The sequence below is a fragment of the Podarcis gaigeae genome (genome assembly GCF_964106915.1).
Source record: "Podarcis gaigeae genome assembly, chromosome: 4".
NCBI lineage: Eukaryota > Metazoa > Chordata > Lepidosauria > Squamata > Lacertidae > Podarcis > Podarcis gaigeae.
The window spans coordinates 87,787,611-87,804,157 of record NC_139677.1 but is presented as its reverse complement, the minus strand read 5'-3'; the positions used below and the strand labels follow the sequence as shown (position 1 = coordinate 87,804,157).

At 40.5% G+C, this 16,547-nt stretch overlaps 1 protein-coding gene across 1 annotated transcript in view; it reads right to left on the bottom strand.

Annotated features, from left to right (window-relative positions):
- Positions 1-16,547, bottom strand: part of LOC310842773 (uncharacterized protein) — a 69,326-nt gene that overhangs the window by 50,243 nt on the left and 2,536 nt on the right. The window contains exons 2-10 of the mRNA XM_083734910.1: positions 15,810-16,054; positions 15,551-15,699; positions 13,877-14,002; positions 12,653-12,814; positions 11,622-11,781; positions 10,978-11,111; positions 9,753-9,912; positions 7,767-7,867; positions 5,792-5,893 (exon numbers count right to left, since the gene is read on the bottom strand). Coding sequence (XP_083591036.1) covers positions 5,792-5,893; positions 7,767-7,867; positions 9,753-9,912; positions 10,978-11,111; positions 11,622-11,781; positions 12,653-12,814; positions 13,877-14,002; positions 15,551-15,699; positions 15,810-16,054 — 1,339 coding nt within the window. The remainder of the gene's footprint in view (positions 1-5,791; positions 5,894-7,766; positions 7,868-9,752; positions 9,913-10,977; positions 11,112-11,621; positions 11,782-12,652; positions 12,815-13,876; positions 14,003-15,550; positions 15,700-15,809; positions 16,055-16,547) is intronic.

The window sequence follows — 16,547 nt, the reverse complement described above, 5'->3', positions numbered from 1 at the left end:
TTTCAGAGACTTGCATAGTCTACAAAGACTTTCAGAGACTTATAAGACTTTCATTTGGTTCTATGTTTTCAAGAGTGCATATTTTGTGATTTATAAGATTTCTGTTTATTTGGTTTTGCAGAGAGTGCATTTCATACTATTCAGTGTTTTGTATAGATTATATAAAGAGTTTATATTGACATCACATTGTTGTACTTGGTCATCGTGTTGCCTTGGATATTACTGATAATTGTTTGCAACGCAGGGGTTTAAATTGTTTGGTTAATCATGCAGACCAGGCTGTCAAAGGCCACTAGCCATGATGGCTATGCTCTGCCTTCACAGTTGGAGGCAGTGATGTTGGCATCTCTGGCTTCTGATGCCAGTTTCTGGAAAGTGCAGGAGGGGAGATGGCTCTTGTGTTCAAGTCCTGCTTGCAGGTTTCCCACAAGCATCTGATTGGCCACCATGAGAGCAGGATGATGGTCTAGATGGGCATGATCTGGGAGGGTTTTTCCTTTGCTCTTTTTTTTTCCTCAATAGAAAAGGGTTATTTAATTTAATTTGTCGTAGTAAACCTTGGGTACCTTTGTGCAAAGAAATGATTCATTATGTTTCCAAACGAATCACACCAATGATTCTATTTTTAGGAAAATGATTAATTGGGTACTTTCTTTTTTAAAACAAGGCACTATTGCTTTTGATGTTCATCTTAAGAGTAGTCACACCTTTACACTGAGACAGTATTGCCTGTGGGCAAAGAATACACCACTGAATTATTATACAAACTGTTATCAACATAATTAATCTGCTGTAGTCAGAGAAAAACAAAACACCCGACCATCTTCTGACATGTCACACACCGTCACTTGCATCCAGACATGGCATCATTAACTGAAAGAAACTGGATTGTTTAGAGTACAAAAATGCATATACTGTGGTACAGTGTGCATAGGAATGCATATAGTAATGATAATAGCCTCTACAAAGGCATTGTGGATTTTGAAGTAGCACAAATTCAAGATCAAAGGGAATAACAAGCTAAGAGGAAGGCACGTTTGGCAAATCCTCACCGGGATCAACTCCCACCCAGAAACCTATGTCCCCAATGTGGAAAGATGTGCGGATCCAGAATTGGCCTCTACAGTCACCTTCAGACACACTGCTAAGAGAGAGAGAGTGAAAGAGAGAGACTGAAATTCAAAATTTCATTATATTAGGCGAAATTACTTTGCAAAAATATGAATATTAGGAGAAATTCACATAAAATGAATTTTTATGGGGACTTGCTTTTTTAAAATTCGCAAACCAATGTGGAAACACGGACAACAAAACTTAATATTGGAATAATGAGAAACAGAGAGAACCTGAAATTTTCAGACCCATTTCGTTTTCTGGGAATGGATCTTGTGTCACTAGCAAACAAAAGTGGTTACTATGTGTGCTTTGTTTGTTTAAGCATGCTAGGGCCCAATCACAGATAAATCAAAAGTCTAGATTTCTCCATTGTTTCTATGGTTACCTTTCATTTCTACCTCTGGAGAAAGAAAAATGGAGGACTAAAGAACTGGAAGTTGGGCAAACTGGCTGAGTCAATAATTCAAGGACCAAACTAAGTCTCTACTATGTGTTCTCCACATGAGAGGTTCCATGCATGTAATTAGAAATGAGGCCATGTTCGTGGCTCTTCCTCCATCATCGCATGTTACCGTTGGTATGTCCTTTGATCTCCATACGTTACACAAATGCACCTACACAAGACATGGTGATTGCACTTAGGCACTCCTTGTGATCAGACCCTGCAGGGTCAAGGGTCACGAGAGTGTGCACTGCCTAGGCACTTTGACCTTCTCCTAAGAATGTAAGGACAGCCCTGCTGAATCAGACCGTAGACCCAAGTGTGAGAAATGAACTCATTATCCATACTTTAACCCACTTCGCGGCTATGTGAATCAGAGAAATGACAGAATGCAATCTGTTCCTGAGACTTTGAGGAAATAATCTTCTCATCAAAAGCTGCTCTGAGAAACAGTCAAAACATATAGTGAAATAGCCTTTGTGTAAACCACAAATTTCCTCTTTCTCTCATGAGCAGAATTTGATGGGACATGCTATGGAAGAGATGATATGTATCCATCTGGTTCTGAAACATTGAGAAAATAACGTTGCCCGCCTGAAATAATCTCAAAGAGCCAGTGTGGTGTAGTGATTAGGAGTGGTGGACTCGTAATCTGGTGAACCGGGTTTGATTCCCCATTCCTCCACATGCAGCTGCTGGGTGACCTTGGGCCAGTCACACTTCTCTGAAGTCTCTCAGCCCCACTCACCTCACAGAGTGTTTGTTGTGGGGGAGGAAGGGAAAGGAGAATGTTAGCCACTTTGAGACTCCTTAAAGGGAGTGAAAGGCGGGATATCAAATCCAAACTCTTCTTCTTCTTCTTCAAAACAAATTTCTTATTTATTTGAAGCATTCATGTCACACACAATAACCAAGCAGATTAAAATATCTAATAGAAGAAAGGGAACCAGAGATTACCTTAAAAGTGGCTAAATTCTGGGCTGCTGCTATAAAACTAAGAAGACAAGCTCTGAATGAATCTAGTGGCCAATGTCTTAACATGCACATTTTAATTTAGTGATTCAGGTAGGTAGCCGTATTGGTCTGACACAGTCGAAATATATATAAAAATAAAAAAATTGTCCTGTGGCACCTTAGAGACCAACTAAGTTTGTTCTTGGTATAAGCTTTTGTGTGCATGGACACTTATCTGAAGAAGTGTGCATGCACACGAAAGCTTACACCAAGAACAAACTTAGTTGGTCTCTAAGGTGTTACTGGACAATTTTTTTAATTTGGTGGTATAGCTATATATAGCTTTCTACGTTGCAAGATTGTGTTGCAAGGACCCATTTTGTTACACTCTTTCTTTTCCTAGACAGCCTTGACCAACAGCATCATTCTGTATCAATTGATAAAGGTCTCTGACTCCCAATAATCAGCTCCTTGTAAGCCGTAAAATGCTACTTTTATTTATCTCTTTCTGCGCAAGAAGCCATTTTGCATTGGCTTCCATCCTGCCAAAGTAACAGAAGTGCCTGATGCGTCTTTTCATTCCAAAACCCAAAAAATGTCGAGAGGTGATGAAAGCGCATAAGACACTCGCTGTGATTGGAACCCTGCAGGGTAAGGGCTCACCCTCCAACATTCTGCATGAAAATAGGGACATCCTATGCTTTTAAAAGGGACACGGGTGGCACAGTGGGTTAAACCACAGAGCCTAGGACTTGCCGATCAGAAGGTCGGCAGTTCGAATCCCCGCAACGGGGTGAGCTCCCGTTGCTTGGTCCCTGCTCCTGCCAACCTAGCAGTTCAAAAGCACGTCAAAGTGCAAGTAGATAAAGAGGTATCGCTCCGGCGGGAAGGTAAACGGCGTTTCCGTGAGCTGCTCTGGTTCGCCAGAAGCGGCTTAGTCATGCTGGCCACATGAGCCGTACGCCGGCTCCCTCGGCCAATAAAGCGAGATGAGTGCCGCAACCCCAGAGTCAGTCACGATTGGACCTAATGGTCAGGGGTCCCTTTACCTTTTTGCTTTTAGAATGAAATGTCCCCAGATCTGGGTGCGTGGATTGGCTTTGCACTTTGACTTTCTCATCCAAGGCCCAAGTGTGAGAAATGAACTCATTATCCATACTTTAACCCACTTCGCTGCTATGTGAATCAGAGAAATGACAGAATGCAATCTGTTCTTGAGACTTTGAGGAAATAATCTTCTCATCAAAAGCTGCTCTGAGAAACAGTCAAAACATATAGTGAGATAGCCTTTTTGTAAACCACACATTTCCTCTTTCTCTCATGAGAAATGATGGGACATAGAAATGGGGAAGATAATACGATTCAATTTGTTTCTGACACAATACATTTAAAACTAGACTGCTATCATAGTCATGGAGTCTCCCAAATACAGTAATCATGGGAGCTGTAGTTCGTTAAGAGTGCTGACTGCAGAGTTACAATTCCCAGTGCCCTTAACAAACTACAGTTCCCAGGATTCCTTATGAATGTTATATATTCATTTTCCCAGTAAGTGAGATTAAGAAGGTAACCAAGCCAGTAATAACATACACATTTAATTGTCAGCACAAACAAACACAACTGACGAATGGAAAGTTCTGCTTGGTATAATGTTTTGTGACTCTGGCAGTATGTAGGTATTAAACATTGTTTACTAAGGAAGAAGAATTATTTACTGGATTACTTCTACTACGGAAGTGGTCATTTTATCTCACTTGAAATTGTCAGCTGAAGTTAGGACACCTTTCCACATTATATGTCCTAGCTTTCCACCCAAGTTTATTGGGTCTGAAATAATTTGGGGGGGAAATCACTAATCTCTATTCGCTGCAGGAAACAGTGGGCAAAATGTTATGACTATGTTAAAAAGAACATCACACCAGATGGCCTTAGTGGTTCCTTCTGGTTTTCATAATCGATGTGTCTGAAAATAACTCATGCTTTTTAATGCTTTGAGTTTAAATAGTTTAAACAGCCCGTGAGGCCCCAGCTCTTTAGGGTAACATATTCAGTTGTTTTGATAGACTCCGAAATATATGCAAAAATGGCCATGTTGAAGAACAGCAACAAAAACGTAGTCCGCATATGTGGAAACAAAAAATACTTTATTCATGAATTATCAAACATCATGTGAGAAAGAAGTACATACAAACTGCTGGGCTAAATCCACATGTCCACTGATAAACAAAGAAATGGGGGCTGCAACAAAATGTTGCAGTATGGATTGCTCTTGGTTCCAGGCTACTGTTTACCATCTCAACCTAGATTTCCATTTCCCCCATTTTGTGGCTACTGAACTTGCTCAGTCTTCGTTTAGGGGGTTTCTCTCCCCTTCAACTTTCCTCCCTAAAACTTTTTTGTCCTTTTGCAGAACTTTGGGTTTATTGCTTTTATTTAGTAGCTCAACTAATGTACAGACTGCTCCCTATCCAAGGATCTTCAAGTTGGTTAACTCTAACTTGTTTAAAACCTCACCATTCTGCTGTATGGATGGTACTGTTCTGGCTATGTAGAGAACTGAAATTGCTATTAGTATAGATCAGCCTTCATCAACCCAGATTTTTTGGACCACAACTCCCATCAGCCGCAGCCAGCTGTCATTTATGTCAAGGTGGTGAAGGTTAGATATGTGTATATGTGAACGCCAGCGGTCAACATATGGAATAAAAAAAAAGAGAATTTTATGCAAGTGTCAGGCACAAAGTTCACAGACTGAACATTTATGCTGCAGTCATCAAAAAGTGGCACTTAACATTGGTGAAAGTCAGTCAGTCAAGTTTATCTGCTAAAAAACACTGGTCATCACAAAAATACAGAAAAGACAGTACTGATATACATTTCAGCACTGGGAGTCTGGGAGCCAGTGCAATTGGCCCAATACAGGTATAATATCACCTCAACACACATTCTCAAGTTAGTAATATGGCATCTGGGTCCTGTACTAACTGCAGTTTCTAAACAGTCTTCAAAGACAGCCCCACAGAAAGCACTTTACAGTAGTCTAAGCCACTTGGAAGTGACCAGAATATGGATAACGGAGGTCACGTTAATTGGTATGCTAGCTTCCAAGTTTGAAATTTCAAGGACAGCTCTGGTTGCATCTGTTTGGATCTCCTGCACATGTAGCCATAAAAAGTAGCTGCCTTTTGTATGCGTTATAAACATATAACCAGTTTCAGTGGACCAGTGCTAATATGATTATTACTGAACAGTTGTTTTCTGTACCGTCAGTGGTTTAACCTCTGCATGGAAACCAGCTGTTTGCCCTTGTGATCCGAGTAACTCTCTTGCTATTAGGGTCAAACTCATGTTGATTTGTTCCGCTGAAGAGGTAAAAGAATCCTATAAAATGAAACAGAGTCAAGTTACTATAAGTTACATGCAGCAAGGAAATATGAAAAGGAAAACATGCTGAGGTATTGGGAAACTCTGGCTAGTGCAAAAGGCAATGGCTGGGACACTGGCTTCACGGGGCATAATAGTCCTGCAGAGGGTGGAGAGATGGTGAACGCAAAAGGGTTAATTTCCTGCTATTGACCCTGTTTGCTGTCAAACTAACTGCTATGTCTGCATAGCACTGGGTGACAACTCAAAGCAGCCTCCTGGAAGGCTATCTTATAGGCACAACATTTATAGATCTGCTGCAACTTATATGCACAGCAAACGACATCATGATCTAGATAAGCATTAAAATTTCATACATATACCGTATTTTTTGCTCTATAGGACGCACTATTTCCCCTCCAAAAATGAAGGGGAAATGTGTGTGCATCCTATGGAGCGAATGCAGGCTTTCGCTGAAGCCTGGAGAGCGAGAGGGTTCAGTGCGCACCGACCCCTCTCACTCTCCAGGCTTCAGGCAGCTATCCACAAGCCTTCAGAGCCCGGCGGGAATTATCGCCGGGCTCCGAAGCCTTGCGGATAGCAGCCTGCAGCCCAAAGCCCGGGGATGGATCCCGCTGGCTGTCTTGCTCTTTGGGGCTGGGAATATTTTTTTTTCTTTATTCCCCCCCCCCCCAAATTAGGTGCGCCCTATCGTCCGGTGCGCCCTATAGAGCGAAAAATACTGTATTTTGGAGATCCAGCCTTGGGAGTTACTCATTATTATGGTGCCCTTTAGACCTTGATTAGCAACTCTGGGCCTATTCTATGGTTTTTTGGGAAAAGAGGAAGTTGCCTTATACAGAGTCAGAACTTTGGTCCATCCAGCTCAGTAGGAGTTTTCCCCAATCCTATGCTGATCTTTTGCATGCAAGACAGATACTCCACTTTTGAGTTATGGGAAGATTGAGTGGCCATCAGGGTCAGGGATGTTTCAAAAAAGCATTTTAATTGTGTTTAATGTCACAGTAACTCTTGGGAATGCGGCACCCATCAGAATCAGATAAAGGGGTACAGAGACAACCAGAAGTGGTTTGGAACTTCTGGATTTGGATATAGACAGAGGAGGGAGAGTGAAGAACTTTTATCTTAATAATAATAATAATAATAATAATAATAACAACAACAACAACAACAACAACAACAACAACAATACATTCTCAGTATTTTCTCAATACGTTCTCAGTATTTTCTGGCACAATTCAAAGTGCTGGTACTGACCTTTAAAGACCTAAACAGCTTCGGCCCAGTATACCTGAAGGAGCATCTCTACCCCCATTGTTCAGCCCAGACACTAAGGTCCAGCACCGAGGGCCTTCTGGTGGTTCCCTCACTGTGAGAAGCCAAGTTACAGGGAACCAGGCAGAGGGCCTTCTCGATAGTGGTGCCCACCCTGTGGAACACCCTCCCACCAGATGTCAAAGAAATAAATAACTATCTGACTTTTAGAAGACATCTGAAGGCAGACCTGTTTAGGGAAGTTGTTAGTGTTTGATCTTATACTATGTTTTTAATATCCTGTTGGAAACCCTGTTGGAAACCCAGCCAGATAGGCTGGGTATAAATATATTATTATTATTATTATTATTATTATTATTATTATTATTATTATTATATTTGTACCCCACCCATCTGACTGGATTGCCCAGATGCAATGGGTATATCATTGAATCAGCTTCCTACACCCCTGGATGGGCTTGCCCCCTTTTAAAAAAATGAATAATAAAATATGGGTACTTTGACCCAGACCATGGGAATTTCCTGTTTGTACACATCACAAGGTTCACACCAGGCTGGAATCACTTCATATGTCCTCATGTCAGAGGCAACTTACCATTATGCTGAAAGGCAGCATCAACCTTCCCATTAACACCTGGGATGCCGTCTCTTATTTTCGTGGGTTTCTTGTCTATAGTTTGGCTAGCTTCATCATATCTGAGTTAAAAATAATAATAATAAGGAAGCCATTTGTACACGAACAAAGCACTATTTGAGATAGCAATACTTTTTGCCCATCATCTACTAATATTCTTTTCTGAGGGGAGGGGATTTGTGAATCCCTGAACAACACCCATCTTAGAACTGCTCCTTCTTACAGCCATGTGGGAAGAAGCCAAGTGACTGTCACAACCATGCAAATCACTGCTAGAAAGCACTGTCTGTATTTGTGGGTGGGTCTCATTCAATGCTACTTCCTCCGCAGGCCATAGCTCATGAAGGCACCCCAAGGGTCTAAACCAGCTCAAATAAATGTGTGGAACTTAATCCTGGGGACAGTCCATGGGGAACATTCAATTCTGTCAATCTTCCCAAAACGAATGGGATTTGAACAATAAAACAGAGCCATATATTTGAATCTATCATGTATCATGTATCATCTATCTATCTATCTATCTATCTATCTATCATCTATCATCTATCATCTATCATCTATCTATCATCTATCTATCTATCTATCATCTATCTATCTATCTATCTATCTATCTATCTATCTATCTATCTATATCTATCTATCTCTATCTATATCTATATCTATCTATCTATCTATCTATCTATCTATCTATCATCTATCTATCTATCTATCTATCTATCTATCTATCTATCTATATCTATCATCTATCTATCTATCATCTCTATCTATCTATCATCTATCTATCTATATCATCTATTATCTATCTATCACCTATATCTATCTATCTATCTATATCTATCTATCTATCTATCTATCTATCTCTATCTATCTATCTATCTATCTATCTATCTATCTATCTATCTATCTATCTATCATCTCTATCTATCTATCTATCTATCTATCTATCTATCTATCTATCTATCTATCTATCATCTATCTATCTATCTATCATCTATCATCTATCTATCTATCTATCATCTATCTATCTATCTATCTATTATCTATCTATCTATCTATCTATCTATCTATCTATCTATCATCTATCTATCTATCTATCATCTATCTATCTATCTATCTATCTATCTATATCTATCATCTATCTATCATCTATCTATCATCTATCTATCTATCTATCTATCTATCTATCTATCTATCATCTATCATCTATCTATCTATCTATCTCTATCTATCTATCTATCATCTATCTATCTATCTATCTATCTATCTATCTATCTATCTATCTATCTATCATCTATCTATCATCTATCTATCATCTATGTATCTATATCTATCTATCTATCATCTATCTATCTATCTATCTATATCTATCTATCTATCTATCATCTATCTATCTATCTATCTATCTATCTATCTATCTATCTATCATCTATCTATCTATATCTATCTATCTATCATCTATCTATCTATCTATCTATCTATCTATCTATCTATCTATTATCTATCTATCTATCTATCTATCTATCTATCTATCTATCTATCATCATCTATCTATCATCTCTCTCTATCTATCTGTCTATTATCATCTATCTATCTATCTATCTATCTATCTATCTATCTATCTATCTGTCTATCTATTATCTATCTATCTATCTATCTATCTATCTATCTATCTATCATCTATCTATTATCTATCTACCTATCTATCATCTATCTATCTAATCTATCATCTATCTATCTATCTATCTATCTATCATCTATCTATCTATCTATCTATCTATCTATCTATCTATCTATCATCTATCTATCTATCTATCTATCTATCTATCTATCTATCTATCATCTATCTATCATCACCTGTCATCTAAATGCTTGATTATGTGGTTCTTCTGGAGATCTTTTCAAACCAGTGACAAGTATTTACCAATCGCATCTGACACGATTTCTTACCTCCAGTATCTGTCAGATGAAAAATAGTATGTCGTTCTTTCATTGCTATTGTAAAACGCTGCATCGATTTTCTTGACGTCTTTCGGGAAGCCCAATGTATGGATGCGCTTGGGGTAGCCAGGAAGCCTGGAGTCTCCTTTCACGGCCCAAAATTGGTTGCCTGAGATGAAGCAGGTGGGGAGACATATTTTAGCCAATGCTTCTCAGTGGTTTCAATAGAAGAAAAACAATGCTGAGGACAGCACGGGGGGGGGGGTGCAAAGTGATTTTTAGGGTGGCGGACAGTGCGTGAGCGAGATGTGCCTTTCCTTTCAATAACTGCAGGGGTTCAGCAATGGGGTGGGCAGACTGGGGGGGGGGGACTGAATTAGCACCCACCCCTGTACCCCTCTGATATTGCTCATACCACTTACATATGTGGAAGAAATAGGGGGGGTCGGATGCCAAAGGAGACAAGGCTCCCATGCCTTTAGTAGTTGTGTAGAAAAAGTAATTAGGACCAGAGGGAAATTCTGAGTCAAACTTTGTCTATACAGTGCCAGATTTATGTATAAACTAAACAAACTATAGCTTAGGGCCCCACTCTCTTGCCCCCCCAAAAAAAATTAAAGAAAAAAACCTGGACGTACATTTCCAAAATATAAGATAAAAACAAATAAAATAAAACCTGCAATACAACAACAGTGTTTTGTGTTGTGTAGGCTCCTATGATGTAAATAATGGACCCCGCCTGCTAGCCTGCTCCCTAAAATATCACTGGTTTGCTCGTTTCTATATATAGGGTGCCTATTAGGTCGATAAATTACCATATAGCATATATTCAACACAAAAAAGTGACAATTTGATGATCACAAAGGACAGCTGGACATATAAAGGGCCCCATTACCTTCAGTAGCTTAGGGCCTCATCAAACCTAAATCTGGCCCTGTTTTTTCAAATATAGCTTTATAACAAAACCAAATACATTTACATATATAGAGATTTCTCTGAATCTTCTGACTCCCCCCCCCCATCCCCTCAGTGGGTCCTAATGTCAATGTTTTCAACTGTGTATTATATCATAGTCTATGTTTTAAATCTATCCATATTATCCATTGTTTTGTTTTTTTACATTACAAGTGCAATTAAAATCCTGCCAATGTTTTCATCTGCTTACAGTGGTCTGGGCTGAAAGCTCTAAATAGTAAAAGTGTAACAGCCTCATCATTATTTTCTGCATCCTTACCTTTAAAAAGAAACGCCACATCTTTATCACTGTTTTCAAAAACTGCATCAACTCCAGATGTTAAAAATGGCCAGAATGTGGAAATTAAACTAAAGTCAAGCTGTGCATAACGGGGGTGCTTTCTCCAGAAATACCTGTAAGAAACATATACATTTATTTTATATAATGTCCCTGGGGACACTCTATTTTTGTACTTCTACCATCTAGACAGCATGATGATGGTGGCAACTTTTCTCCGGTAAGTGAGGAGAGGGGCTTAAGGAGAGGAAAGGAAAAAGAAAGGGGTTTGTGTGTGTGGCAGAAGAACCCAGTTGCCAGGGAGTAAGTCCCATTGAAATTACTTCTGAGTAGACATGTATAAGATTGTACTGTTAGGCTGCACTCCTAACAACACTAATCTGGGAGTGAGCCACATTGACTTACTTCTGAGAGACATGGTTAGGATTGAACTATGAGTCATGTTCCTGCATTGCAGGGGGCTGGACGAGATGACCCTTCCAACTGAACAAATCTATGTTTAGATCTTATTTGTAATTAATGGGCCAGGATCATTATGGCTGCCCTAAGCCCCATTCATTTCTATGGGACTTGGGCACAGCTTACTTTGTTTGGATGGTAGGGGGGCTTAAAGATTACTGTCTTACTTGTCTTTAAAAAACAACATTTCTCCCCGAAAGTTAGCGACAGCATCAAACGTCAAATGAGGATCACAGGCAGTTGGTATTGCAGGTTGGGTTGGTCTGGCAGGTACTCTTGGTATGTCGTCTTCCACTGGGTCCTCCTCAGGTGGGTTAGTTGTTGATCCTTAAAAATATTGAATAGTCTGAAATTAGTAGAGCACAGCCTTCTTTTTCTGAATATAAGAATACTCAAACAATTGCACAAAGAACACTTCCTTAATTATATGCTGACATTAATTTACACAGAGCATGTGTAAACAAAGTTTTTAACTAGCAGGACCAAGAAGAATGTATTTCTTTGTAACATATCATTAAAGAGTGGCTTTTACAAAGACTAATATAAACATCTGTCAACTTTCATTTCCCAAAAGTTATTAGAGATTACACTATTTTAGATTCTCTCTCTCGTATATGAAATTGTAAGGATACTGTCACATTGCAGTTCACTTAGCCACAGACAGGTGGCACTGAGAACTACAGCATGTCGAGCAGCTGGGACAGTAGATGGGCAGGCAGCCCAGCCAAAGAGAGAAGGGGAGGAGAGTTCTAGAAGATGGACCAGCAGGCTCAGGCAAGGTGAGAAGGAGGGGAACAGAGGATGGAGACACAAGCAGGTGGGTCTTCCATACAAACCACAAGGTTATGGTGGTGGAATTGGTGAGGTGTAAAGGGTGGGAAAGGGGATATATGGGGTTCACACATGAAGTGAGCAGGGCACAGCCCTGTGTTGTATGTGTGATGCTTGCATATACTCATATAATTGTTTTCTGTTAGGAAACAGGTAAGGATGCACCTTTTCCAGCAGGCTGAGTGAAGGGAACTGTGATTCGTAACTTATGAATAGTTTGATGATGATGCTTTTACTAGTTGTACTGAAATAATCACTTGAAGTTTGTGTGTGTGTTTTAAGGTTATTACGTTGTCAATCATCCTGTGGCCTTTCGAAAGAGGTATTACAAATTCCTTAATTAGTTAATAAACTGAACATAAATTACCATAGAGGAACTGAATGCCTTTGATATCGTCCTGGGAGAGAACTTCTTGAGTGAGCTGGGGGTAGCTATACACTGGGAACATCACGGCTTGGGGGTCCTGGGAATGGTAGAGCCCAAGCGAGTGGCCAAATTCATGAGCCGCAACAAAAAACAGGTTGGAACCTGAAAGGCAGAAGAGAAATGTATCATGTCATGAATTTGCATCTCCAAGGTTTAACATAAGGAAAGTCCTGCTGCATCAGGCCAAAGGCCCATCATAGCCCAGTAGCCAATCAGGTTCCTGTGGGAAGCATGCAAGCAGGATCTGGTAGCAACAGCACCTACTGCAGCAATCAACACTCCTCTGTAGATTAAAATGTTAAAATAATAAACATGGTTGCTTTTTAAAACAACAACCCTCTAACAGTTATCATCTGTCTAAGCAAACTCTATCTCCCAGTGTTGCTCAGAAGGTATCTTATAACAACTGAGAGCTCTCAGGGAAATACAGATTTGAATATTGTCCGCTGTAGTAACTTTGCATTTCTGCAAGCAGATGGCAAAAGTAAGATGTGATAAAAATCCCCCGTCCCTATGCAAACCACAGAGTTATCTATAAGCACACTGTATAGAGCATAGAGGCAGACTGATTGCCTGCCTTCTGGACCTTGTTTGGTGCACATAGATTTGAAAATAAGACAGTGGACTCTCTCTCCTTTATGAACTTAAAGGTAAAGGGACCCCTGACCATTAGGTCCAGTCGAGGCCGACTCTGGGGTTGCAGCGCTCATCTCGCTATATTGGCCGAGGGAGCCGGCGTACAGCTTCTGGGTCATGTGGCCAGCATGACTAAGCCACTTCTGGAGAACCAGAGCAGCACACAGAAATGCCGTTTACCTTCCCGCCGCAGCGGTACCTATTTATCTTCTTGCACTTTGACGTGCTTTTGAACTGCTAGGTTGGCAGGAGCAGGGACCGAGCAACGGGAGCTCACCCCGTTGCAGGGATTCAAACCACTGACCTTCTGATCAGCAAGTCCTAGGCTCTGTGGTTTAACCCACAGCACCACCCGCTTACTTAGGAGCAAATGAACATGTCTGAGTCAGCTGACACCACGTAATTCCCCCTGTATTAGTATATGCATACTTTTGTGTTTGCAACTGGAGATAGGGACATCACACTAGATCTCCAATACAACATGGCAAATCTGTGTGATTTTGTTTGTTTTCCATTCTTTAAAATTACCTTCCAAGCTGTTGGTCCACTTTTCGTCCTCGTCAAAATGAGCATCTCCTCCAATACCTCTACTGGGAGCATAGGCGTGGGCAACAGTCCCGCCAGGACCATCAAAGGGATTGAAATCGCCATGCTCTAAGTACACAAGAAGAAACAGTTGGTTGCCCATTTGCAGGCCATAGTTGCTGAGCTGCACTTACAGATACTACTCAGCAGTTGTGCCTTCATCCCAGAGTTTCCAATTGCAACACCATCAACTCACTGATAACACCTAGCCCTGCTTTCTCCCCTTCCTTCATAAAATGCTGCAGAAGCTTCACAAAACATGAAGCAAGTTTTTACAAAACAAGAATGTGTGAAATATGCCGTAACTATTTCTAGCGTGCTAGTAAACATGTCGAAGAAGGTTATTTATGTATGTCACTACTGCAGCCCCATGTTTCATTAGCCCAAAAATGGAAAATGAGCGAGGTCCCAGCTAAAGAAGAATGGCAACTTAAACTGATGGAATATGTGAAGCTTGTGGACCTAACTTATAGAATAAGAGAACAAGAAGAACATACGTTTAAAGAAGATTGGAAAATGTTTATTGAATATATGCGGGGTGGGGTGGGGTGGTGGATCGTGACAGCATTAAGGTAAATTCAATAGTGTAAATAAGTTTTGATGGATGTAATAATGGAATACTGAATGATGTAGTTTATATAAAATTTGCAGGGATTTATGCTATTTAAAATGAACCACGGAAAGGGAAGAAGGGAAGTCATTGATATTTTTAGGTTGTTTAAATGAATACTCTAAATTGTAAAACAGAAAATTTAATAAAAATTATACATAAAGAAACTGACATGTAACCCATGAAACCAGATATCATATAACACTAATGCATCATGGAGCACCAGGTATCTCCAGTTTTTCCTGCCTTCTCCCTGCCCGCCCCCCCCCCCAGCACAGCAAAAACAAGGTGTTGTACTTGATGCCCAATTGCTAGAAAAGCTACACTGGAAGATTCTTCAGTTTGGGGCATCACAAGTTGTCCAGAAGTACTGTTAGCAATTGGTTTAGGAGGAAGGGCCGTAGCTCAGCAATAGAGCAGCGGGTTTGCATGCAGAAGCTCCCAGAATCGATCTGTGACAGCTCCCAGTAGGGCATGGAAAAACTCTTTCCTGAAACCCTGGAAAGGGGCTGCCAGTTAGTGTAGCAGCACTGAGCTAGATGGACCAATGGTCAGACTCAGTATACGGCAGCTTCCTTTCTAAACAGCCTTGGCCCAGTATAACTGAAGGAGCGTCTCCACCCCCATCATTCTGCCCGGACACTGAGGTCTAGCACCTTCTGGAGGTTCCCTCACTGCGAGAAGTGAGGTTACAGGGAACCAGGCAGAGGGCCTTCTCGGTAGTGGCACCTGCCCTGTGGAATGCCCTCCCACCAGATGTCAAGGAATTAAACAACTATCTGACTTTCAGAAGACATCTGAAGGCAGCCCTGTTTAGGGAAGTTTTTAATGTTTGATGTTTTATCGTGTTTTTAATATTCTGTTGGGAGTCACCCAGATTGGCAGGGTATAAATTATTATTATTATTATTATTATTATTATTATTATTATTATTGTCATATGCGTCCAGCGTTTCTAGGTTGCCCTTAATATATTTAATGGTTCAACCTGTTCCCCCCTTTTTTTACCTCTTTCAGCAAAAGTGATCATAATATCTGCATCGCCGGCTGAAACGCGTTTGAATGTCAAGGGTGTAACTCGGCTCCACACTTTAAATGCTTTCGCAATCTCTTCGTACACATCGCTTGAGTCCATATCTGGCGTATGGTTCACGATCCTTCGAAAAAGAAGGCAGCACAAATCAAAACAGAAGTGGGTTATCAGGCTGTGGTTAATCACTATAAAATGTGTGGATTTCACCCTTAAGACCAGGTGCTGAAAGATTACCTGTAGGTCAGGTCTTTCTTCTCCCATTTGGGTTGTCCCGGAAAGAAGCCAAAATCCCCAACATCTGGGTTCCCACACCTGGGTTTCTGAATCGCCTCCAGCGTATTAGAATCCAGGTTTCCCGTCACCTGGAGCCCCATGAATTTTTGCATTTCTTTGATTTTTTTAACCAAAGGGCTGTTGGCTTTCTGTCTAAAAACTGGTTGCCCATCTGATGTGAAGTTGTAATATTTTTCCAAGTACTTCTGATAAAGAAAGAGAAACGAGCACATTTATTTAAATTAACAAATGTATAGTCTGCTTGATAGCATAAAGCCACTGGTGTGGTGTACAAGATACACAGAATGAAACACAAAAACAATAAAAACCATTTTAAGAAATGCTAGGAACAAACAGCTTCTGCAGATATAAAATTAAAGTTCCATACATGATGCCAGGCGACTTTCTAATTTTGGCTGCTAATTGATTGATGTGCACATTGTTCAAAACTGCATACTAAGATGTGTATACTGTCAAACCTTGGCTCCCGAACACCTCTGTTTTGGAACGTTTCGGCTCTCAAATGCCAAAAACCCAGAAGTAACTGCTCTGGTTTTCGAACGATTTTTGGAAGCTGAACGGCTTCCGGGGAGTTTTCTTCTTTTTTCTCCATTGCCAACCACCCTTTGATCCTTGGTTATCGAACGTTTCGGAAGTCAAATGGTCTTCCGGAATGGATTACGTTTGACAACCAAGGCT